The sequence below is a fragment of the Molossus molossus genome, unplaced genomic scaffold (assembly GCF_014108415.1).
Source record: "Molossus molossus isolate mMolMol1 unplaced genomic scaffold, mMolMol1.p scaffold_m16_p_20, whole genome shotgun sequence".
Taxonomy (NCBI): Eukaryota; Metazoa; Chordata; class Mammalia; order Chiroptera; family Molossidae; genus Molossus; species Molossus molossus.
In genome coordinates, this window is record NW_023425356.1 from 9735588 (window position 1) to 9760102 (window position 24515).

At 40.3% G+C, this 24515-nt stretch overlaps 1 protein-coding gene across 1 annotated transcript in view; it reads right to left on the reverse strand.

Annotated features, from left to right (window-relative positions):
- Nucleotides 1-265: 265 nt before the first annotated feature.
- Nucleotides 266-24515, reverse strand: part of PSMA5 (proteasome 20S subunit alpha 5) — a 28701-nt gene continuing 4451 nt past the window's right edge. The window contains exons 2-9 of the mRNA XM_036272702.1: nucleotides 23979-24045; nucleotides 20668-20794; nucleotides 17718-17785; nucleotides 16700-16807; nucleotides 16537-16595; nucleotides 15599-15701; nucleotides 13690-13776; nucleotides 266-506 (exon numbers count right to left, since the gene is read on the reverse strand). Coding sequence (XP_036128595.1) covers nucleotides 429-506; nucleotides 13690-13776; nucleotides 15599-15701; nucleotides 16537-16595; nucleotides 16700-16807; nucleotides 17718-17785; nucleotides 20668-20794; nucleotides 23979-24045 — 697 coding nt within the window. The 3' untranslated portion in view covers nucleotides 266-428. The remainder of the gene's footprint in view (nucleotides 507-13689; nucleotides 13777-15598; nucleotides 15702-16536; nucleotides 16596-16699; nucleotides 16808-17717; nucleotides 17786-20667; nucleotides 20795-23978; nucleotides 24046-24515) is intronic.

A 24515-nucleotide genomic window follows, 5' to 3' on the forward strand; every position in this document is an offset into this window, starting at 1 on the left:
TAGCATCTTCTTCATATAAGGAGAGAAGCAAACATAACTATTTACTTAAGATTCACTATAGGACTGAAATGGGTTTACAGTGGTATTAATATCTTAAACCACTGGCAGGAGCTGGATTAGTTTTAAGTTCATTGCCAGCACCCAGGACTCATGATATAGCTGATTCTATTGTGGAAAGCCATTAAGACAACCTTAGGAAAGATGTTGATTTTTTGCCCAACATAAACACTGTGACTGTATTACAAGAGAATACTCTATTCACAAATATTTTAAGTTTTTCTTTATTTCAGAACTGCCATTATGTACAGACATCATAAAAAAATGCACATACACTGGAGATTTTTCAAGGAATAGGAGCTGGAAATAAAAGTTAAGAGCAATCAGGAGAACTGAAATTGTCCCAGAGAAGCTCTGAGAATCACATTTCCTTAAATGTCCTTGATAACCTCTTCAAGTTCTTCCTTTGTGAACATGTGGAAATTCTGGCCAGGCTGCACAGTGGCTAGCTGTAAAGAAAACAGTGAAGGGTTAATAAGCTGAGCTGGGCCAGCCTGTTGATGAGAAGAGAAGCTGTGTTGGTGATACAGCTGGTCATCAGGACCTGAGGGATCTGCTATCCCAGGGATATCCTTTCCGGCAGCAGCTTCCAAAGATAGTTCTTTGACTCCAAAATAAAAATTTTATCGACTAAATTTTCTATTTTTAGGTTAAACCTATCGTCATTGTCACTTCTTGAAGTTACTTCAACAAGGATCACAAAAGAAGCAGCCAGTTACATGGGGTCAATATTTTTTTTGTTAAAGCTTCCTTCAGAAATATATTAAAAGCATATTTACACACTTGCAAGTTGAGCTTGTGTGTGTGACCTCAGGTGACTTGACCACCCTCTACCTCAATTTTCATCGGTAAAATGGGGATAATAATAGCACCTAATTCATAAAGTAATTATGATGATTAAATGTGTTAACAGCCTAGCTGGTGTGGCTCAGTTGGTTGGGCGTTGTCCTATACACCAAGAGGTTGCCAGTACAATTCCCGGTCAGAGCATGTGCCCAAGTTGCAGGCTCAGTCTCCACTCAGGGCACGCAGGGGAGGTAACTGGTCAATGTCTCTCTCTCTCTCCCTCTCAAACCAATAAAAACATATCTTTTTAAAAAAAACATTAAAAAAAGTGTCAGTATATGTAAAGTGCTTAGAACAGTGCTTAGAATATTATAATAAGCACCAAATATCATTGTTAGGGATTATTTTCTTTAAAACTGTCTATATGGTAACTTAATAAAAAGGTTTTGTTTTGCTTGTTAAAAAGGACCAGCCATGAAAAGATTCTATTAACAATGACAGGAAATTAGTTGTAATTAAAGTTATTAGCAATAACAAAGCAGTTGAGTATATAATCCATTTAAGCAATAAAAAACTATAGTCCGAAGATGGTTAGTTTCAAACTTAACTAAAACACAGTGCCCATTTGGGGGCAATACTGAGGAACAGTGCCACTTCACCTTTGCCTAAAAAGTTGTTGTATTTTCATTTGTTTTAAATGTAATTTTCTCACACTTTTTCTTAATATGTTTTTACTGACTTTAGAGAGAGAGGGAACGAGGGAGAGGGGGAGGCAGGGAGAAAGGAAGAGGAGGAGGGGGGAGGGAGGAAGAGAGGGGGAGGGGGAAGAGAGAGAGAGAGAGAGAAAGAGAAACATCAAATGGCTGTCTCCTGCACACCCCCTACCAGGAATTGAGCTCAAAACCCAGGCATGTGCCCTGACTGGGAATCAAACTGGCAAAGTCTTGGTGAATGGGACCGACGCCCAACCAACTGAGCCACACTAGCCTGGGCAGGTCCTTTTTTTTTTTTTTTAACTTTAAGCATACTTGGGCATTTTTTTGAATAATATTCATTATTGATATTTAATATTATTTGAAAACTTCCAAAATTAGCATAATCCAGTTCCATGATGTTTATTATTCTCTGCCTCATGTTCACATAAAATTTAGAAAAAGACTACATCCTAAAACACCTTAAGTTCTGGTCTGGAACAGGCTGAACAAAGTCTGCAGTCTCCACTAGATTCTCCCAAAATATCTGTCCAATTACATGAAATGTCAGAGAACCCCAAATATATTTGTAAAATATGGTAAATAATTCACTCATGTCCATATAGACCATAAGTTCTATTCCAAGGAAATTAAAATATAGAAATGTTACTACTGCTTCTTTTAAGGACATGAGGATAGAATATAAGGTCAATAAACCAGAGAAGAGGGAGGGCCTACAGAATGTTTTGTCAAATCAGTCATGGTTTATAGGCTAGTCCTCCCAAACCATTATAGGGGGCTACCAGAATGGCTGAATAGAACAGCTGCAAATCAATAGTAATAGGATTCAAACCAAGTAGTACTGCCTTCAAAAAGGTACTCATCATGAGATGAGTAAAAGTAACCCCTTGTATTTGCATAATGATAAATTTAATTACATAATGAATATGAAAGATAGTTTTCTATTTATCTCACTTTACTTTTGAAAAACCTCTGTGAAGCAGGTGATATTTTCTTTCATTGACTCTATCAATAATTAATGACTAAGCACCTGTTACAGTTGTCCTGGGCACCAGGGATCCAAAGATGAAAAACGCCTCTTATTCATAGGGTGCTAGATACTAGATGCTTTCAATATCAGGTAAGTATTAGAGCTATGCATATGTAAGATGCAAGCACAAGGAGTGATCTAGGGGAGTCCAGGAAAGCTTCGAGGAGAAGCCATTTGAGTTGGGTCTTAAAACATGGCAAGAATGGGTTAGACAGTCAAGGAGCAGAAGGGCAGACTGTGCAAATCCAGAAAAGCACACAACAAAGTATATTAGCAAAACTGAAAGTAACTCTGAATGGCTAGGGCAGAGATGAAATGGAGTGGGAGGTCAGAGCTCCGAAAGGGAAAGGACCCAAACCCAGACCTGGGTTCAGATCTTGATGCCACCATGCCCTGGCCGATTTGGCTCAGCGGTTAGAGTATCGGCCTGTGGACCAGAGAGTCCTAGGTTCGGTTCCCAATAAGGGCATGAACCTCAGGTGCAGTTTGTCCCCAGCCCCAGTGGGGGTCATGTGGGTGGCAACCAGTTGATGTGTCTCTCTCATGTCGATGTTTCTCTCTCTCTCTTCCTCCCTCTCCTTCCTGCTCTATCTGAAGATAAATGCAAAAATGTCCTCATATGAGGATTAAAAAAACAAGAAATCTTGATGCCACAAAATTCTGTTATTTTGGAGAAGGTCCTAGCCTTTCAAAGCCTGTTTCTTCCTCTGTAAAATGGAAACAGAAATACATATCTCATAGGGTTGTTTTGAGGATTAAAAGAAATAACTACATGTAAAATGCTTAGCAAGTTGCCTAACAAATTAAACATGACTTACGAAGTAGAGAATTATCATGCCATGAAAAGAAATTTGGAATTTACCTTGTGACAGGAGCCAGAAAAAAATGTTCTAAGTGAAAAACAATCAAGATTAGATATGCAATTCAGAAAATCCTCTTCAGCAGCCTGATGGGGGTGAATGGAATGAAGTGGAGGAGGGCAAGGCCACAGGCAGGAGGAAATGTGGACTGGAAGAAAAGAAGGCACTGGAAGGTAGGGATATAGAGAGGCACTGATAGGAGTTAGTCATAAGGAGGCAAAGACAATTTAGGAAAGGGAATACAAAGTCAGTCTTCCAGGCCCCTGCTGTGAATGACAGGGGCACTGGTGGTCCATCACCAGGATTATAAATATGGGAAGAGGAAATGGTTTTGGGGAAAGATAAGTTTAGTTTTTGAATTGTTAAAAATTTGAGGTGTCGCCCTGGCTGGTTTGGCTCCGTGGTTGGAGCATCAGCCTGAAGAGCAGAGAGCCCCGAGTTCAGTTCCTGCTAGGGGCACAGACCAAAAAAAAAAAAAAAAATTGGTGTCTTCTTCAGAAAGGTTACATAATAGGTCTAAAAAGTGACCACAAAATCTGACAAATAGGACTTGTTTCAGCAAGGAACAGTCTCAGGGATGTAATAAGAACAGAAACAAATGATAGTGATTAAGGACTAAATGAGAGGTGAGGTAAGACAGTGAATATAGATTGTTGGGAAGAAACCTAGCAATAAAAAAAAACAAGATGAATGGAAGAGCACTCAGCAATAAAGTCTAACAGGCTACCGATACAAGCAACTTGGATGACTCTCAAAACCATTATGCTGAGTGGAAGAGTTAGACACAAAAGAGTACGATTCATTCATATGAGATTCTACACCATGCAAAACAAATCCACAGTGACAAAGAGCAGATAAGTGGGAAAGAAGTGTCTGAAAAGGAGCATGAGGAAACTGGGATGATGGAAATGTTCCATGTCTTGATGGTAGTGGCAGACAGAGTTACACATTTGTCAAAATTCCCTGAACTGTAGACTTAAAATGGGCGTCTTTTACAGGAGGTACATTATATTTCCAACAAAGTTGAATTAAAAACAAACAAACAAAAAAAGATAAGATACTAGATAGAAAGAAGAAGGGTTAACAAAGGTGGGTTTCATTTTTGTTTTTCTAAAGAAAGAACTTAGACATTTTCCTGTTTAAGGGGAAGCAGCTATAGCGAAGGAGAGGTGGTGATTCCAGGGACGGCTGGCGGAGCAGGGACTAAAGAGATGGAGGAGATGGGCTCTAGAGCAGTGGCTGCTTAATGCCTGACCTGAGGCTGACCATCAGAATCGCTCATGGAGATTTCAAAAACAGACAGGCCTGGGCATCATTTCCAAAGACTGAAGGACATTCAGCTTTAGAAACCATGAGTTGGAGCACAGGTGGCATAAACAATCTCAGACAATTGAAGTGCCCTTTTTCTAATGTGAAGAGAAACTCTAGTCAGGAATGAATGCAGTTAATGGTAGGGCATGGATGAGCCTCACTTCTTTTCAAAGCAGCACTATACCTGCATTGAAATTGAGTGAGCTATTGAATACCTTTGAACACAGCAGGCCTGGCAACCTTCATTGTGAAATGAACAGAGCTACATTTGAATTACTCTGAGGTGGCAAGGAGATAGCCTTGACAGAAATGTCTAACACCCTATCTCATTCAGTACCAAACACAACAAAGTACGAGAAAGGAACAGACAAAAATCTCCTGAGGGTCAAGATCAGTGTCTCACTACGAGTGCTGCACCTCACTCTCTCAGCAATTGGCAAGAAGGTAAGTATTTTTCAAATCTTTGCTAAGAAGGTGAACAAAACATGTTTAGGAAGTAAGCTTTTCCATTTCTATCCCCAAGCCCCTTCTCCCCATTTCTGCTCAAGGCACAAGCCAACTGTCCCCCACCCTGCCCTCCATCCTCTCTCCAACTCTTCTCAGACCTTCCTTAGGCCAGCCCCTTGTTCCGGAACCCACTTTTGCCCCATTCACTGCAGCCTATGGAGCTTGGCTCTACTGTGAGACATCCAACAACACCCCCAGTAGTCTCCATTCTTCTGCCTTCAACCAGTCAATCCTCTGCTAGGGATCAACAAAAACATACATTTTCTCAGTCTATGCAGAATACAGCTGACAAACATCCTGGTAAGAGCAGAATGGTTTAATTCCTGATTTGTGGTTACAGCTTTACTTGCCTTTTAAAAAAGTTTTAACTGAAAAGTATTATACACACATACATACTATTCCTCCAAGGATAACTACTATCCTGATTTTACAATTTGTTTTGTGATTCCAGCCGCAACTAGTATTTTTTAATCCTCACCCGAGGATATTTTTCCAATGATTTTTCAGATAGAGTAGGTGGGAGGGAGGGTGGGAAAGAGAGAGAAACAGCAATGTGAGAGAGACACATCAACTGGTTGTCTCCTGCATGACTCCAACCAGGGCCAGGGATCGAACCTGAGACTCTTTGGTCTATGGGCCAACGCTCTAACCACTGAGTCAAAACGGCCAGGCTCAGCTAGTATTTTAATGTGACCCAGCAATCTTTTTTTTCATGCCTATCTTCCCTTTTCCCTACCCATCTGGCTTTCACAAATATTTCCCATTCTCTTAATTTTCGCTGTTGTATCTACCCATCCTCAGCAGAGACCTCTCTCCCAATTCACCTCCAAACCTACCTTTTCTTTACTCATTGCCTCCTTTTCTCCCATCTACTCTTTTTTTTTTTTTATCCTCACCCGAGGACACTTTTTCATTCTTTGTTCAGATAGAGCAGGAGGGAGGGAGAGAGAGAGAGAGAAACATCGATGTGAAAGGGACACATCGAGTGGCTGTCACCCGCACGACCAAGCAGGGCCGGGGATAAACTACAACCGAGGTACATGCCCTTAGCGGGAACCGAACCCGGGTTTCTCCGGACCGCAGGCCGACGCTCTAACCGCTGAGCCAAACCGGCCAGGGCTTCTCCCATCTACTCTTAGCATCCTAAATAAGGGCATTCAGAATCTGCTCTAGTGTCATCTCCTGCCATCTCCCTATCTTACATCTCACACCCCAGCATTCAGACAAAACCCTCAAAGTTCCCTTCTATACACAATATTGTATTACATCTCAGAGCCTCTGCACAAGGTTGTTCCCTCTTCCTGGAATACTCTTCTCAGCCTTTCTCCAGAGACTCTCTTTCAGTAAGCTTTCCCAATGCCCCAGTGTAAGTTATATGTCCTTGTGACAATCCATTCTTACCGCTATTAAAGAAGTGGCAGCCCAAGCTATTATTATCTGTATATCCTCTATACTACACAGTGTATAAATTGAATGGAAACTGGATTTTCTGTGCCTGTATCCCTGGCATCTATCGTGGTACATGGCATACAATGGGTATTCAATACATATAGTGCTGAATGAATTCTACTTTTCGAAAATAACTCCTTCATTTGTACCATTCCTTCCTTCCTTCTAGAACTTTTCCATCACTGTTTAATCTCTGCTTTTCTTTTAACATTTTTCTATCCACTGGTTTCTTCCCAGTCCACAAGGTATTTTCAAATCTCTCTCCATACTTAAAAAGGACAAAAATCTGAGAGTCCAAAATGGCAGCGGAGTGAACGGAAGCTACACAGACTGTCTCCCAGGATCAAACTGGAATTATAACTAAAATGAAGACAAAGTGTCGGGAAAAAGCAACAGAAAAGCAGCTTGCAAGGACCATATAACCAGGGACACTGACTCGATCCTGGTAGGACTGTGGAGGCACAAGAGGGGGGCTGCGAGCCCATGGTCAGCAGCTGCCTTAGCTGTGAGCAGCGCCCTTGGGGTTACACTCCCAGGCGGTTCCATAGCAAAGTGCAGGGACACATGCTAAAATAGCCACAGCCACTCACATTGGGCTCTGGCAGAGGGAGGGAAGACTGGACTGGAACCGTGTGAAGCCACTCGGGATTTGGAGGGCACTCAGAGCTTTTGACACAGGAGGGTGGCCATCTTACTCTTTCCCAGGGCTCTGAGGAGAGGCTGCAGCCTTCCCTCAGAGATTCAGCCCCACCCAGTGGGCCATTGAAATGCAAATTGAGGCTCATTACCAACCAGCATCTGCCCCACCCTCGGGAAATCCTCTTACACCTAGCACCTGAGAGTTTTTCATTCACTGAGAACCCAAGGCTCTTCAAGTAACTCCGACTAATAGCCTCTAGGCAAAAAGTTAGAGGATAACTGAACCATTCCTGGGCTTGCAACTTTGCCCAGGAAGGTAAGACTTGACAGTGGTGTTTAACATGGGTCCTCCCACGCTCATCCAAACCCAGGAGAGGGAACTACAAATAGCAGAATTCCAACACCCACAAGGAAAATTTGGCAGGCTCCAAAACCCACTGTGATAGCCAAAATGGTGAAACAAAGAAACAAATACCAAATGAAAGAACAAGAGATGTCTACCGAAGATGAGATAAATGAGGAGCACTTAAGCAAGTTAACAGAGCTAGAATTCAGAGGCATGATCTTGAGGAAGCTCAACAACATGAGTAAGGACATCAACACCATAAGTAAAGAAACAGAAATGTTGAAAATCAACCAAGAAGAAATGAAGAATGACATATCAGAAATAAAGAACACATTGGAAGGTCTAAACAGCAGAGTAGAAGCTGAGGACTGGATCAGTGAATTAAAAGACGGTAGAAAAAAATCAACAAATCAGAAAAACAAAATGAAAAAACAATTAAAAAACAGGAAGACAGCTTAAGAGAACTGTGGGACAACTGGAAACGTAATAATATTCGCATCATAGGAGTCCCCAAAGAAAAAGAAAATGAGCAAGGGTTAGAGAATATATTTGAAGAAATAGTGACAGAAAACTTCCCTAATTTGGTGAAGGAAGAAGGCATTCAAGTTCAAGAAACACAGAGCGCCCCAAGTAAGAAGAACCCAAACAGGCCCAAACCAAGACACGTAGTAATTAAAATGCCAAAAATTGAAGACAAAGAGAATCCTAAAAGCAGCAAGATATAAGCAACGGGTTATCTACAAAGGAACTCCCCATAAGGCTCTCAGCTGACTTCTCAACAGAAACACTACAGGCCAGAAGGGAATGGCATGAGGTAATCAAGGTCATGAAAAACAAGGATCTGAATCCAAGACTACTCTACCCAGCAAGGCTATCATTCAAAATAAAAGGTCAAATAAAGAGCTTCCCAGACAAAAAAAGGCTAAGGGAATACATTAGCACCAAACCAGCCCTGCAAGAAATGTTAAAAGGACTGCTGTAATTAGTACGAGAAATAGGAAGAAAAATATAACCACACTAAACAAAAACGGCAATAAGTACATATCAAAAATCGCCTTAAACATAAATGGATTGAATGCTTTGATAAAAAGACAGAGAGTAGCCCTGGCCAGTTTGGCTCAGGGGTTGAACGTCGGCCTACAGACCAGACAGTCCTGGGTTCGGTTCCTGCGAGAGGCATGTACCACACACACACAAAAGGACACAGAGTAGCTGATTGGATAAGAAAGCATGACTCATTTATATGTTGTTTACAAGAGACCCACCTCACAACAAAAGACCCACATAGGCTGAAAGTGAAGGGATGGAAAAAAATCTTCCAAGCAAACGGAAAGGAAAAAAAGCTGGGGTAGCTTTTATCATATCTGATAAAATAGATTTCAAAATGAAGGCCATAGCTAGAGACAAAGAAGGCCAATACATAATATTGAAAGGATCTATGCAACAGGAAAATATAACCTTGATAAACATGTATGTCCCCAGTATAGGAGCACCAAAATATATTAAAAATCTCACAGAGGACTTCAAAGGAGAAATCAACACCAATACAATCATAGCAGGGGACTTCAACACCCTGCTGACATCACTGGATAGATGCTCTAGACAAAAAATTAGCAAGGAAACAGAGACTCTAAATGAAGCACTAGACCAAATGGATTTAATAGATATCTACAGAGAATTACACCCCAAGACTAGAGAATTCACATTCTTCTCAAGTGCACATGGGACATTCTCAAAAATAGACCACATGTTAGGACACAAATTAAATCTCTACAAGTTCAAGAAGACTGAAATCATGTCAAGCATCTTCTCAGATCACAATGGCATGAAACTAGAAATCATATGCAACAATAACATGCAAAGACATTGGAACACATGGAGGCTAAATAACATGTTATTAAACAATGAATGGGTTACCGAGGAGATCAAGGAAGAAATTAAAAACTTCCTGGAAACCAATGAAAATGAACACAACAATACAAAATCTGTGGGATGTAGCGAAAGCAGTTCTGAGAGGGAAGTTCATAGCACTACAGGCCTACTTCAAGAAACAAGAAAAATTTCTAGTAGACTATCTAACCTCTCAACTTAAAGAACTAGAAAGCAAACAAAAAGAAAACCCCAGAGCAAGTAGAAGGAAGTAAATAGTAAAGATCAGAGCAGAAATAAATGACATGAAGACCAAAAAAACAATTCAAAGGATCAATGAAACAAAGAGCTGGTTTTTCAAAAAGGTAAACAGGATTGATGGACCCTTAGCTAGACTCACCAAGAAACAAAGAGAACCCAAATACACAAAATCAGAAATGAAAGAGAAGTAACAACTGACACCACAGAAATACAAAAGATCGTTAACAACTACTATGAACAATTATATGGCAACAAATTTGACAATCTAAGCAAAATGGACAAATTTCTAGAAACACATAGTCTCCCAAAACTGGACCGGGAAGAGATAGAAAACTTGAACAGACCATAACAACTAAGTAAACTGAAGAGGTAATCAAGACCTCCCAGCAAACAAAAAAGCCCAGGATGGCTTCACGGGGGAGTTTTACAGAACATTCAAAAAAGAACTAACACCCATTCTCCTCAAAATATTTCAAAAAATTCAAGAAGAAGGAAGACTTCCAAACTCGTTTTATGAGGCCAGCATAATTCTAATTCCAAAACCAGAAAAAGACACTACAAAGAAAGAAAAGTACAGGCCAATATCCCTGATGAACATAGACGCCAAAATCCTGAATACTAGCAAATCAGATCCAGCAATACATAAAAAAATTTATTCACCATGACCAAGTGGGATTCATCCCAGGGATGCAAGGCTGGTACAATATCCGCAAATCAATAAATGTGATACACCACATAAATAAAATGAAGAATAAAAACCACATGATCATATCAATAGATGCTGAAAAAGCATTCGACAAAAGCCAGCATCCATTTCTGATAAAATCGCTCAGCAATGTGGGAATAGAGGGATCATATCTTGACAAAATAAATGCCATATATGAAAGACCTACAGCCAACATCATACTCAATGGGCAGAAACTAAAAGCATTTCCCTTAAGAACAGGAACAAGACAGGGATGCCCACTTTCACCACTCTTATTTAACATACTGGAAGTCTTAGCCACAGCAATCAGACAGGAAGAAAAAAATAAAAGGGATCCAAATTGGAAAGAAGGAAGTGAAACTGTCATTATTTGCAGATGACATGATATTACACATAGAAAACCATAAAGATTCCATCAAAAATCTACTAGACTTAATAAATGAATTTGGCAAAGTAGCAGGATATAAAAATTAACATCAAGAAATCGACGACATTCTTACACACCAATGATGAACTCACAGAAAGAGAAACTGAAAAAAAAACAATGCCATTTACCATCGCGGCAAAAAAATTAAGATACCTAGGAATAAACTTAACCAAAGAAGTAAAGGACCTATTTGCAGAAAACTATAGGACATTGAAAAAAGAAATAGAGGAAGATATAAAAAAGTGGAAGCATATACCTTGTTCATGAACTGGAAGAATTAACATCATTAAAATGTCCATATTACCCAAAGCAATCTATAGATTCAATGCAATCCCCATCAAAATACCAACGACATATTTCCCAGAACTAGAACAAATACTTCAAAAGTTCATATGAAACCAAAAAAGACCCCAAATAGCCACAGCAATATTGAAAAAGAAGAACAAAGTTGGAGGGATCACATTACCAGATTTCAGGTTATACTACAAATCAACTGTAATCAAAACAGCCTGGTACTGGCACAAGAACAGGCATATAGAACAGAGAACCCAGAAATGGATCCAAGACATTATGCTCAATTAATATTTGACAAAGGAGGCGAGAGCATACAATGGAGTGAAGACAGCCTCTTTAATAAATGGTGTTGAGAAAACTGGACAGCTACATGCAAAAAAAATGAAACTAGACTATCAACTTACATCATACACAAAGATAAACTCAAAATAGATAAAAGCCTTAAATGTGACCCATGAATCCATAAAAATCCTAGAAGAAAATGTAGGCACCAAAATTTCGGACATCATACACAGCAATATTTTCACTGATACATCACCTAAGGTAACAGAAACAAAGAAAAAAATGAACACATGGGACTACATCAAACTCAAAAGCTTCTGCACAGCAAGAGAAACAACCATCAAAATGGAAATGCAACCCAGTGTATGGGAGAGCATCACTGCCAATGACACATCAGATAAAGGGTTAATTTCCAATATATATAGAGTACTCATACAACTCAACAAAAGGAAGACAAAGAACCCAATTAAAAAATGGGCAAAGGGCCCTGGACGGTTTGGCTCAGCGGTTGGAGTGTCGGCCTGCGGTACAGAGAAACCCGGGTTCGGTTCCCGCTAAGGGCACGTACCTCGGTTGCAGTTTGTCCCCGGCCCTGGTTGGTTGTGCGGGTGGCAGCCCCTCGATGCGTCCCTTCACATCAATGTTTCTCTCTCTCTCTCTTCCTCTCTCTCCCTCCCGCTCTATCTGAACAAAAAATGGAAAAATGTCCTCGGGTGAGGATTAAAAAAAAAACAAAAAAGGGCAAAGGAACTCAATAGACACCTCTCCAAACAAGTCATACAAATGGCCAAGAGACATATGAAGAAATGCTCAACATCACTAATCATCAGAGAGATGCAAATTAAAACAACGAGGTATCACCTCACACCTGTCAGAATGGCCACCATCAACAAATCATCAAAGTGTTGGCAAGGATGTGGAGAAAAGGGGACTCTAGTACACTGCTGGGAATGCACACTGGTGCAGCCACTATGGAAAACACTATGGTGTTACCTCAAAAAATTAAAAATTGAATTGCCATTTGACCCACTGATCCCACTTCTAGGAATATACCCTAAAAAGCCTAAAACAGCCATCAGATAGAATATATGGCCCTGGCCAGTTTGGCTCAGCGGTTAGAGTGTCGACCTGCGGTCCAGAGAGACCTGGGTTCGGTTCCCGCTAGGGGCACGAACCTCGGTTGCAGTTTGTCTCCGGCCTTGGTTGGTCATGTGGGTGGCAGCCACTCGATGTGTCCCTTTCACGTCAATGTTTCCTCTCTCTCCCTCTCTCTCCTTCCCATTCTATCTGAACAAAAAAAGTGGAAAAATATCCTCAGGTGAGGATAAAAAAGAAAGAAAGAAAGAATATATGTACCCCCATGTTCATAGCAGCACTATTTACAATAGCTAAGATCTGGAAACAGCCCAAGTGTTCATCAGTAGAAGAATGGATAAAAAAGCTGTGGTACAGTACAAATGGAGTACTATGCAGCTGTAAGAAAGAAAGATCTCTTATCCTTTGAGATGACATGGAGGGACCTAGAAAGTATTTTCCTAAGCGAAACAAGCCAAGCAGAAAAAGACAAATACCACATGATCTCACTTATTTGTGGAATATAATGAACATAACAGTCTGAGGAATAAGGTAGACGCAGAGACGTGGAAGTAGGGTACAAACTGACAATCCTCAGAGGAAGGGGTGGTGGGGGGAGGGAAGAGATAAACCACATAACTCATACGTGTGTATGCATAACCAATGAACATGGACAACAAAGCCGGGGATGGGGTGGGGGGGATGGGGAGGAGGGTGTCAATGGGGTAAAAAAGGAGAAACATCTGTAACAAAAATAAAATTAAAAAAATAATAATAATAATAATAATAATAAAAAAGACAAAAATCTGTTTCTTTAATGCTGCCCTCTGCTGTCACTGCATCTTGAGAAAGCAGCACACTCTTATTTGGTCTATTTCACCACTTCTCTTTCATTCTGGAACTCATCGAATTCTGGCTTCTGCCATTACTGCTTTGCTAAAGTTGCTTATTCAAAAGATATCAGTAACTTCTTAAGACCTGAGCATACAAAACTGGGATTTTCTTGTTTTCTTGATCTATTCAATATTCAGCAATGGGAGCTAAGATATCTGAATAACAAACAGTAAACAGAAAATACCTCTATGTTAGTTGCATTCAGCTTCTCCTCCATTACTTGTTTGAGGATGATGAGTGAGGACTTGATGGCTTCTTTCAGAGTCATGGACTTGAAACAAAAAGGGTAAGAAGAGTAGCCATTAATTGTAGAGTCCCTCCTTCCTTCAGAGAGTTTCCCTATACCTCCCTGAAGAAACGAGTTAGCAAATATTAACAAATCGAACACTTAACAAGTACAACGCATCACAAGTACCTCCAGAATGCAAATAAATGGTAAATAAGTATAATACATTTATTCAGAGAAAAACTCTTACTTTGCATTAAAACAACTTTCATATGGTAAGTGATCTTTGAAGAAGGGGAGAGGGTTATACTTATCTTCTTTTAATTTAGAAATAAGATAATATTGGTGATATACTATGAATAATAATTCCTAAATGATCTAAGAAGGTAGCCCAAAGGTTTAGAAAATCTGCTCTTTTTTATGACGTTTTGTGCCTCATTTCCTCCAGACATAAAATCAATACTATTAGAGGTTGACATGAGCAGTGATCCCTGTATGAACCACCTAAATGATGGCAAAGTTACCCCAAACCAAGTCTTCCCATCCCACAAAGATAAAAAGTGTCAAAAGCCCACTTGCTTCAAGAGGCAGACTAGAAACTATAACCTGTTAGGCAGAGATGTGAAGATCAAGGATAAACAAATTCTGGTACATTTACACCGTAGCACTCCATTCCACAATAAGGAGAAACTACTAATGTGTGCAAACATATGAATGGATCAAAAAACAACATGTTGGCCCTGGCTGGTGTTGCTCAGTGGTTAGAGCATCAGCCCTCAAACCAAAGGGTCGTGGGTTCCATTCCCAGTCAAGGACATGTACCTGGGTTGGAGGTTCGATCCCTAGCCCCAGTCAGGGCATATGCAGAAGGCAACCAATTGATGTGTCTCTCACATCAATGTTTCTCTCTCTCCTCCACCTCTCTCTCTAAAAATCAATGGGAAAAAAACCACATATGAGGATTAACAACCACCACCAAAAAACAAACAAACAGAAAACCTAGCATGTTGAACAAAAAAGGCAGACACAAAAATACAAATTGTATGATTCCATTTATAAAAAGTACAAGAAGCACCCTGGCCAGTTTTGCTCAGCAGTTAGAGCATAGGCCCATAGACTGATGATTCTTGGGTTCGATTCCGGGTCAAGGGCACACACCTCAGGTTGCAGGTTTGATGCTGGCCCTGTAGGGGTCGTGTAGAAGGCAATCAATCTCTCTCTCTCTCTCTCTCTCTCTTTCTCTCTCCCTCCCTCCCTCCTTCCTGCCACCACTCTATCTAAAAATCAATGGAAAAATATCCTTGGGTGAGGATTCAAAAAAGAAGTACAAAAACTGACAAAACTAATCTATAGCAATAAGTGTGGTTGCAAGGGGGAGAGACAAGCATCTTTTTTTTTTTTTTTTTTTTATTATTATTATTTTTTTTATCCTCACCCGAGGATATTTTTCCATTTTTTGTTCAGATAGAGTGGGAGGGAGAGAGAGGAAGGGAGAGAGAGACAGAAACATCGACGTGAAGGGACACATCGAGTGGCTGCCACCCGCACGACCAACCAGGGCCGGGGACAAACTGCAACCGAGGTACGCGCCCTTAGCGGGAACTGAACCCGGGTCTCTCAGGACCGCAGGCCGACGCTCTACCGCTGAGCCAAACCGGCCAGGGCGAGACAAGCATCTTGAAGGGTGATGGAAGTGTTCTATACCTTAGCTGGTGGAGACAAGGGTATATATAATTGTAGAACTCTACTATCTGTACACTTTATTGTATGTAAGTAATATTTTAATTTTAAAAATAATAAAATGAGAATTTTTATCAGTATAGATGTGGTATAGATGTATATACCACAAGTGAGAGTGCTTAATTACCTTGTGGTAAACTTCTTGCAAGGAGCTCTGGGCACCCTCTGAAGCAGAGCCAATTGCTCGAGCATCACACTGTACAAAAGTCCCAGATGGGTCCATATGAAACCTGCAAAACCCCCCAAAAGAAGAAGATTAAAATGCTTAAGAGTGGTGGCATTTTATGTAACAAACATGTCCTAAAAAAATATAAATGCTTGGCCTGCAGTCAGGAAACTCCACCGAAATATGGAGGCACAGATCCAAAAGATGTTCTATGCTCGCAGAAACCGAATCTTTTAAAAAGTGTTTAAAACTAAAAGCATCTTTAAAAGGGGGATTTAGAAAGAAGTATAATATATTTAAATATGGCACTTGGGTATGCCTATCTAAATAATATTTGAGGACAGGGATCCTCAACATTCCAAAACAAAGCTCCAAAGCACATCTTCTGACTACAGTAACAAAGTTACTTCTAATTATTTCCAGAATTAGCACTGGTTCCAATAGGGAAGTTCTTCAGAGGATCCCCAAATCTATATTTTTACAGAGTTAGAAGCCCTTCGCTTCTTACAACTCTACAATAATCTTCTCAGTTGATTTAAACTACCAGTCTCCATCCCAAATTAAAATTCTCCCAAAATGGAGGCAGGAAATGTACGGCAAAAAGGTTTTGTTTTTATCCTCACCTGAGGACATTTTCCCATTTTTTTGTTCAGATAGAGTGGGAGGGAGAGAGGGGGAGAGAGAGAGAGAGAGAGAGAGAGAGAGAGAGAGAGAGAGAGAAACATCGACGCGAAAGGGACACATTGAGCGGCTGCCACCCGCATGACCAACCAGGGCTGGGGAAAAACCGCAACCGAGGTACGTGCCCTTAGCGGGAACAGAACCCAGGTCTCTCTGGACCGCAGGCCAATGCTCTAACCGCTGAGCCAAACCAGCCAGGGTGGCAAAAAGGTTCTTACAGCTGAGGTCCTTTCTCATCAACTCCTCCAAATAACAGTGCTACTCCAAAGGGACGAGACTAGAATAAAAAAACAAGAGGAGGTATTAAGATAATTGGCTCAGAGGACAAATGTCCTAATTCCCATAGAACAGCAAGAAAACTTAACACAGTTTCATACTCACCATGGCACCCGGATCTGCATCTTCTTCTCCAAACTGTAGAGCCAGATTGGACACAGCCTGGGTCACACTCTCCACCGTCATTGTCTCATTGTAGGTAAACCAATGGTTCTAGAAGAGGAGCAAAGCATGGTCTACCTTCCAAATAAGGACATTAAAGCAGCTCCACCAGCCAACTACACACATCCCGCTTTGAACTGTGCTTGGACACTGAAGCCTCAAACTCCAGGGTATTTTCCCCAACACTAAACTCAAATGCATGGAACTACATGAGAGGAAGAGAAATAGCTCTGGAGATAAATTTTTACCAAAAGGACTCTAAGCAGAGCTGGACTGGAAGACTATTCCTTTGAATAACAGTTAACCCCTCACAGCATCAAGTTTCATCTTTTCACAAAGTAAATGCAAATAGCTGAGTGCCGCTTTCCCTATCTTATCCTTCTATTGGTGTTTAAATTAAATTACTTATTTTCATATAAGCAAGGACAGCAAACTTGCAAATAAGTGCAAAAAATTTTACCCATCACATGTTTTTTTCTTACTAGTCTGCTCTCCAGGCAGCAGGTGCTCAGTTAAAAAAAAAAAAAATCTATGTTCCTGACCAGCATTTGTCACCTGGTACCTATCATTACTCACCACAGGAGAGATGTTATTTGCAAGCCCAGCAGCAAAGGAAGCTGAGGGGAAATGCCCTTTAGCTATGTTGACCTCCTGCTATGGTGCTCCCACAGAAAGTCAATTAGGGAACAGAATGTAGTGTGATGCTTGCTTTATAGAAGGCAAATCAAAAAGAAGCAAGAGACTGTCAGCACTATTTACCAAGGCTCTCTTAAAGCTGCAATGGCTGGGTGGCTAGACTCCAAGCCTCAGAAAGTTATAACTAGGGATTCTACCCAAATCACGCCCAGGAGCTACATCTGATGGGAGCACAGATACCTGCAACACAGCTCACACAGCTATAGCATCACTAAACAAGGAAGTCAAGCACCATGGTAGAAAGGAGAGAGGATGCTAATTTTACCTGTGTCTCCACTCTGGCTTTATCAATTAAAGTCTTAGCATCAGCAATTAGCCCACTCATGGCACAACCTGTAATGCAAAAGCAACAGTGACCCAGCGGCCAATTCCTTGTAGAACTCTTTCATTCACTCAGGAAATACTGAAATTCTGGAGTGGAACCATGGTGCCATTCAGCAATCCCACAGCAATATACCCAAGAGATCAGATGGAAAATTATCTGCACTGAACTCTAAGTATAATTATAGTACAAACAAATAAAAAAATATCCACAATGACACAGAGGTCCAGTGATTAAACAGAAGACAGAGAAGAACAGCTAATCAAACATGAATTTCCACATATTACATCGGTAAGTATCCCTTTACCACTCTTTGTAGACAACGATGCACCTTCAAACTAAGCAACACCAACACCTCAACAGAAGAAATAAGGAAAAAAATAACTATCTTACTATGAGCTTCGATGAAAGATCCTAGAATAAAATCAAAGCCTTTTCCTTTTCCTGACCAAACACAAACCAACTAGTATATTAGAGGGGAAGTTGCCTGATGGTCCAAGATTACAAGTTTATGGCTGTTAGTTCATATGCCATGACAAATCTAAATCTCCAGCCCAGGTCTCGCTTAAATGTTTCAGGCCTATAAAGCCAAATGACTCCCTTAATGTATCTACTTGGACATACCACAGACTCACTTCAGACTCCTTCTTTCTTGGCCCCCACAACCAATCAGATCCCAAATTCTACCAATCTCTATGCGATTAACCTCTCTGGCATTAGTCCTTACCTCTCCATTCTCTGGCCCTGGCCTTGGTTAAAGCCCTCATCTCTTTGTTTGGATTAAAAACAATTTCTTAGCTGGTCTCCCTGCAACCAGTCTCAGCCCACTTTACTCTGCCTTCAACACTGTTACCAGAATGGTCTTTCTAAAACCCTAATCTGGCATTACCTCGATGCTTAAAACTTTTCCCATCAATGTAAAAGGATCAAGTTTAAGCTCTTTGGCATGGTAAAAAGGACTTCTACTGTCTGCTTCCAGGCTCATTTCTCGCTACAATCCACCTACCTCCCAGTCATATTAAACTGCTATGCAGGATATTTTATATTTTACACAACAAGGCTTTGCTCATTTCCATCCCCTCTGACTAGAATGCTCTCCTCTGCTATAGCCAGACACTTGTTCACTCGGTAAAACTTCCTTATCTTGTAGAATTCAACTCAGCTCAAGCAACACCTTTATGGAATCCTTTTCTGAAAGCCCCAACACCACTGACTTCAGGCAGAACTATTTCCTCCTTTGTACCCCTACTGAACACATACAACAGCCTTTCTTAATACCCATGTCACTTAATTGCATTTACTTATTTGTATGTCTACCTCCAGGAGTAGACTGTATGCTTCTAGAAGACAAAGACCATGTCTCATTCCTCTCTGTATCCATGGTCATGAGCACAATGTCTGGCACATAGTAGGCTCTCAATATGTTGACTGAAGTGACACTGACCTACCTCTAAAAGACAAGTGACCTGAGATAATTTGACACCATATTCTAATCTTAAAAGACTAAATCTCAGTTTCTGTGTCTATGAAAGAGATCATGTCGCGCTCCCAGAGTTGTTACGGCACTTGGTTCTGCTGCCTTCCAGCAATTAATTATTTTACCAATGTTTCATTAATTAGATGACTAGATAGGTTAAAAAAATGTGGAAAGCCAAATAAAATGCCATGCTATAAATAAGCAGAACTATTCACTACAATGATGCCAAAGCTAAGGCAGGGGAATTATAACAGAGACAAAAACAACAACAAAAGAAACAGGGGCAAGGGTTGTAGGGGGAGATAGGGAGCAAAAAAAGGCGGGGGGGGGGGCATCTGTAGTATTCTCAACAATAAATATATTGCCAATTTGCAAAAAAAAAAAAAAGATAAATCTGAAAACAGAGGAAGAGAACTGGTCTCATCAAAGTCTATTCTTTTTTTTTTTAATTCCTCATCTGAGGATACTTTTTATTTATCATCAGATAGAGAGGGAGGGAGGGAGGGAGGGAGGGAGGGAGGGAGGGAGGGAGGGAGGGAGGGAGGGAGGGGGAGGGAAAGAGAAAGGGAGGGAGGGAAACATCAATATGATACAGCCACATCGACTGGTTGCCTCCCACACAACCCCGACCAGGGCCAGGATCTAACTGCAACCGAGGTACGTGCCCTTAACCGGAATCGAACCCATGGCCGATGCTCTAACCGCTGAGCCAAACCGGCCAGGGCAAAGTCTGTTATTATTCTTATACTCTCTGAACCTTAGTCACTCTGAAGATCCTTAGAATTCCTCCTTTCTTTTCTTTGTTAATCCTCACCCGAGGATATTTTTTCCATTGATTTTTAGAGAGAGTGGAAAGGAGGGAGGAAGAGGGAAAGTAGAAGGGGGAGAAAGAGAGAGAGAAACATTGAGAAAGAGACACTGAATTAGCTGCCTGCCGAACCCACTCCAACTGGGGCCAGGAACTGAACTAGTGACCCTTTGGTGCTTGGGCTGACACTCTGACTACTGAGCCACACAAGTCAGGGCAGAATTCCTCTTTTCTTAGTGAACACCCCAAGCTTCCTACACCATCCTCTGCTTCACCAGAATGCTCAGCTCCTGGTGGTCTCCTACTTGGGCTAATGTTATGTATCAATGAAGACCCAGACATCATAGGGAGCTGCTCTATGATTCAACTTTTACATATTACAACAACCATCACATTTGCAGAATCTAAATTTGAAGGACAAAGGAACTTCTGGGAACAAGTGAGCCCAATTGCTTCCTACTCCCATATTATGCATACTCGCCTACTGCCTGGAAATCAACAGCTAACAAGGGTATAAGACGTTCATCTAATGAACCTCCCTTGGAACATCAAAGATGACTAAATAACCTAGGCCAGTTCCTACAGAGCAGCTTTTCCCTGTTCCTTACCTATGTGAGCATCAATCTCTACAATTTTCTCAATGCTGCTTGGCTCCATGAGTGGGGAGGTAATTCTCTTCTCCACAGCTAGGCACACACCCTCTGATGTCTGGATTCCAATGGCTGTAGAACCGAGCTAAAGAGAAACAAGTTATGGTTACCATGTACATGTCAAAGAACAGTCTCACATACTCACCAGGAATCTTTCTGTGTATCTTCACAAGATAGACACTTCAACCAGCCATAGCTAGTCCACAGAGAGAATAAGAAGCACCCTATACAGTAATGTACTGCTCCTGTCGATGGCAAGAGCATTGATTTACAGAATTTTGTGCTTCTAAAGGAGAAGTTCAACAAGGTCTTGAAAATGTCTGGAAAATTATCAACTTTAATGCCAAATTTTGGAGAGGAACAGATTCTAAAGTTCTTAACATAGTGGGCAAGGAAGTAATAAAACTAATTTTTTTTCTGGACCTGGTTTCTTTTCACTTCTGCTATCTTAATCTGTTCCCAAAGGGGATGTTCCTCAAATCTATGTGACCTCCAGAAAAATAATTTACTTAAAAAAAAAAAAAGGAAAGCCTTGGCCAGTGGTTAGAGCATCGGTCCGTGGACCAAAGAGTCACAGGTTTGATTCTGGTCAAGGGCACGTACCTTGGTTGTGATTTGTCCCCGGCCCTGGACGGGTCATGCGGAAGGCAACCAGTAGACATGTCCCTCTCACATCAATATTTCTCTCTCTCCCTCCCTCCCTTCCACTCTATCTGAAGATACATTTAAAAAAATGTCCTCAGGTGAGGATTAAAAAATTTTTTTAAAAAAAGGAAACACCACCACCAAAGTAAAAATATTTTTTCCAGGTCACTAGCAGTCCACAATATTGGCATAATTTTATCTCTCCATCTCCATGCCACCATCCTAGTCACCTACCCCTCTGTCTCAGTTTCCTTGTCTGCAAAATGGGGATAATAATACATTGAAAAGGGTAAATTAATGCATTAAAATGGTGCCTAGCACATAATAAATAAGCAACAAATGTTAGCTATTCTTATTTGCCTACCTTACTTAAACAGCCTCCTACTCAGTCTCCCATGTTTAATTTCTCTCCCCAATGTACTTTTCCTGACGGATTTAATAAAATGCTATTTTCATTATACTACTTCTCTGAAAAACTAATATCTCCCTATATTGCCTGTGACACCAAATCCAAATAAGCTTCCAGAGCCCTTAAAACTTAATCTTACTTTTCTCTTCCAACTTTATTACTCATTATTTTCCAACAAAATCCCCCAGGTATATAGCCCAACCCATTTTCTTATGCTGTATTATCCCCTACCCTTGCACCTCTGCTCATGCTGTCTCCCTGCCTATCCAAATCTACCATCATTCACAAAGCCTTCCAAGACTATGTGCTCTAGTCTCTGAATCATCATCTTTAGTTAGTTCTACAAAACAGTGACTGCCAGTGTGAGCATCAGATGCCTGGAAGCTGTTATTGCACAGGATTCCAAAGAATTCCATGACACACTATTTATAAAATATATCAAAATCAAGATAACTTTCTTTTGTACACTTACATTTACTCCCAGATATTTCCACATTACAATTCTGCCTAAACTTCAGCCTCCCTCCCCTTTGTGGAAACTGGAGAGGGAGAAGAGGGAACATCTAAACTGACTCATCAGAATAGTAATTAATGTCCAGATGCTCAGTATAATACAATAATTTTGACACTGACACAGATTTCTACTCCTTCTCCCAAGAAACCTATTCTAAAGGCATTGCCCCCACCGCTGCTGCCTATATCTCATCCATGCCATCCATACGGTACCTCCAAGTGATATTTCTACTTGTTAGCCATTTTTAGTCATTTCTCCAGCTCCTTTCATACTACTAAATCCTTACAGTTATCAAACTACTTTATCATCAGCTATTCATAAGTTGTCAAAGCAACAGCCAGGCTATTTTAAACACCAAAGAGCCTGAACTTTTACAAAGGTTAAATTTTATCCATTAAGGGCTACATCACTATTTCTATCCTAGCCCAACGTAGGGCTAAAGAGATCAGATACCATCTCATTATCACCAAACAATCTAGAAATTATTAGCAGTAAGGAAAAATGAGAACCCCCAAAACTGAGGCTTACTTACTCTTGGTTTGTACATCTAGGGAGAACTGTTGTCTTACCTGAGGCTCAAAATAAATGCCACAGCTTGGAATTCTGATAGTTTCATACTTCATAGTAATGTATGGGTTCAATATAGCACAAAGATGATCAGAAACAGAAACAGAAGCAGGCACTTGAAGCTGGCCCATCATTTTCTGTCCCACTATCAATCACAATGTTTCCTCCTTCACTTCTATGTCTCCCACTAATCAGAATCTCTTTCCCCCTTTTCCAGATTCTCATACAACCATTTCCGCCAAAACACTCTTTCGAGAAGAAGTAACTTAAAAGGAAACCCAACAGCTCTCTTCAATTATGTGAGGAAATGTCTTATGGAAAAGGTTTAAGCATTCTGTGTGGTTCAAGAGCAAAACTAGAACTAAAGGAAGCTTCAGGAAGTTAGACTTTTGATTTAATCCAAGGATAAATTTCTAAAACATTATGAACTATTTTCAAACAGAATGATTTATATAGCGAGAATATATTTTGTCACTAAAACTATACAAAGAGAAACTGTCCTGGGGATACAGAGGTGACTGAAGCACAAAGTGAAGGGTTGGACTAGGTCAGTGATTCTCAACATTAGAATCACTAGGGGAGTTCTTAAAAATACTGATGCCTGGACCTTATCCTGGACAACCTAAATCAGAATTTAGATCATCCATAACCCAACAAATATAGTTCCTACATGAGAACTTTAGCTTATTTTCTAACTAATTTTTTGAATACTGGTTTTGAACTATTCCATTTTGTTACTAGATTATAGAACACATCTCTTATTCAGTCTAACACAAATTTACAATCTTACCGATAGTTAAACAATTTGTTAAACATATCTCCCAGGTGCTAACTCTGGACTTCTGTATCCCCCTCTTTATAGCCAAGAAGATTCTCAATACAAATGTATCCCTCCCAATCCACTGAGAAAAAGCAACTGACATAATTATGAAGCCATTATCTGCTCAAAAAGTTTTAAAATAATATTTTAGGAATGGAACTAAAATTGATATTAAAATGTTAATGGTTGTTGGCTAACGAGAGATAAATAACATTTTCTAAAGGAATAGAAAAAACACATTTACTCTAAATGTTCTGCCAGGAAAGCTTTGGTTTGCCATGAAATTTCAAAAACTATGCCACTTGATACTATACCTTGATAGCCTCAATGGCATATTCCACTTGAAATAATCTTCCTTCAGGAGAAAAAGTATTCACACCCCTATAGTTAAAAAAAAAGGGGGGGGGGAGTATTAAAAACTGTCAGAAAAAATAAGCAAAGAGACACTAAACTCAAGTCCCTTGACATCTAGCTCAAATGGCCATACGATGTGCACACCGTCATTATTCTTCTTTCCCACAACAATCTGTAGCTTTTTTTTTTTTTTTTTTTTGCATTAACAGCCTTTCAAGAAATGAAACCTATATAGAGAACACTTCTGCCCCACTCCCAGAAAGTCTTCAAACTGATCTAATGAGAGGAGGTAACTTTCTGCCTCAATCCTGAATCAATCTGGAATTCCTTTAAAAAATTCAAGCCCCCAAACTATCAGGCCATTCCCAAGAAAATGTGCATTTATTCTTATCCTCTTCCCACTGCATGTATATGATGTTAATATCTTACTTCTTAGTAAAAGTCAGTCACAGGTTTTCTCTATTAATTTGTGTGCATTAGTATTGCTACCTTAATAA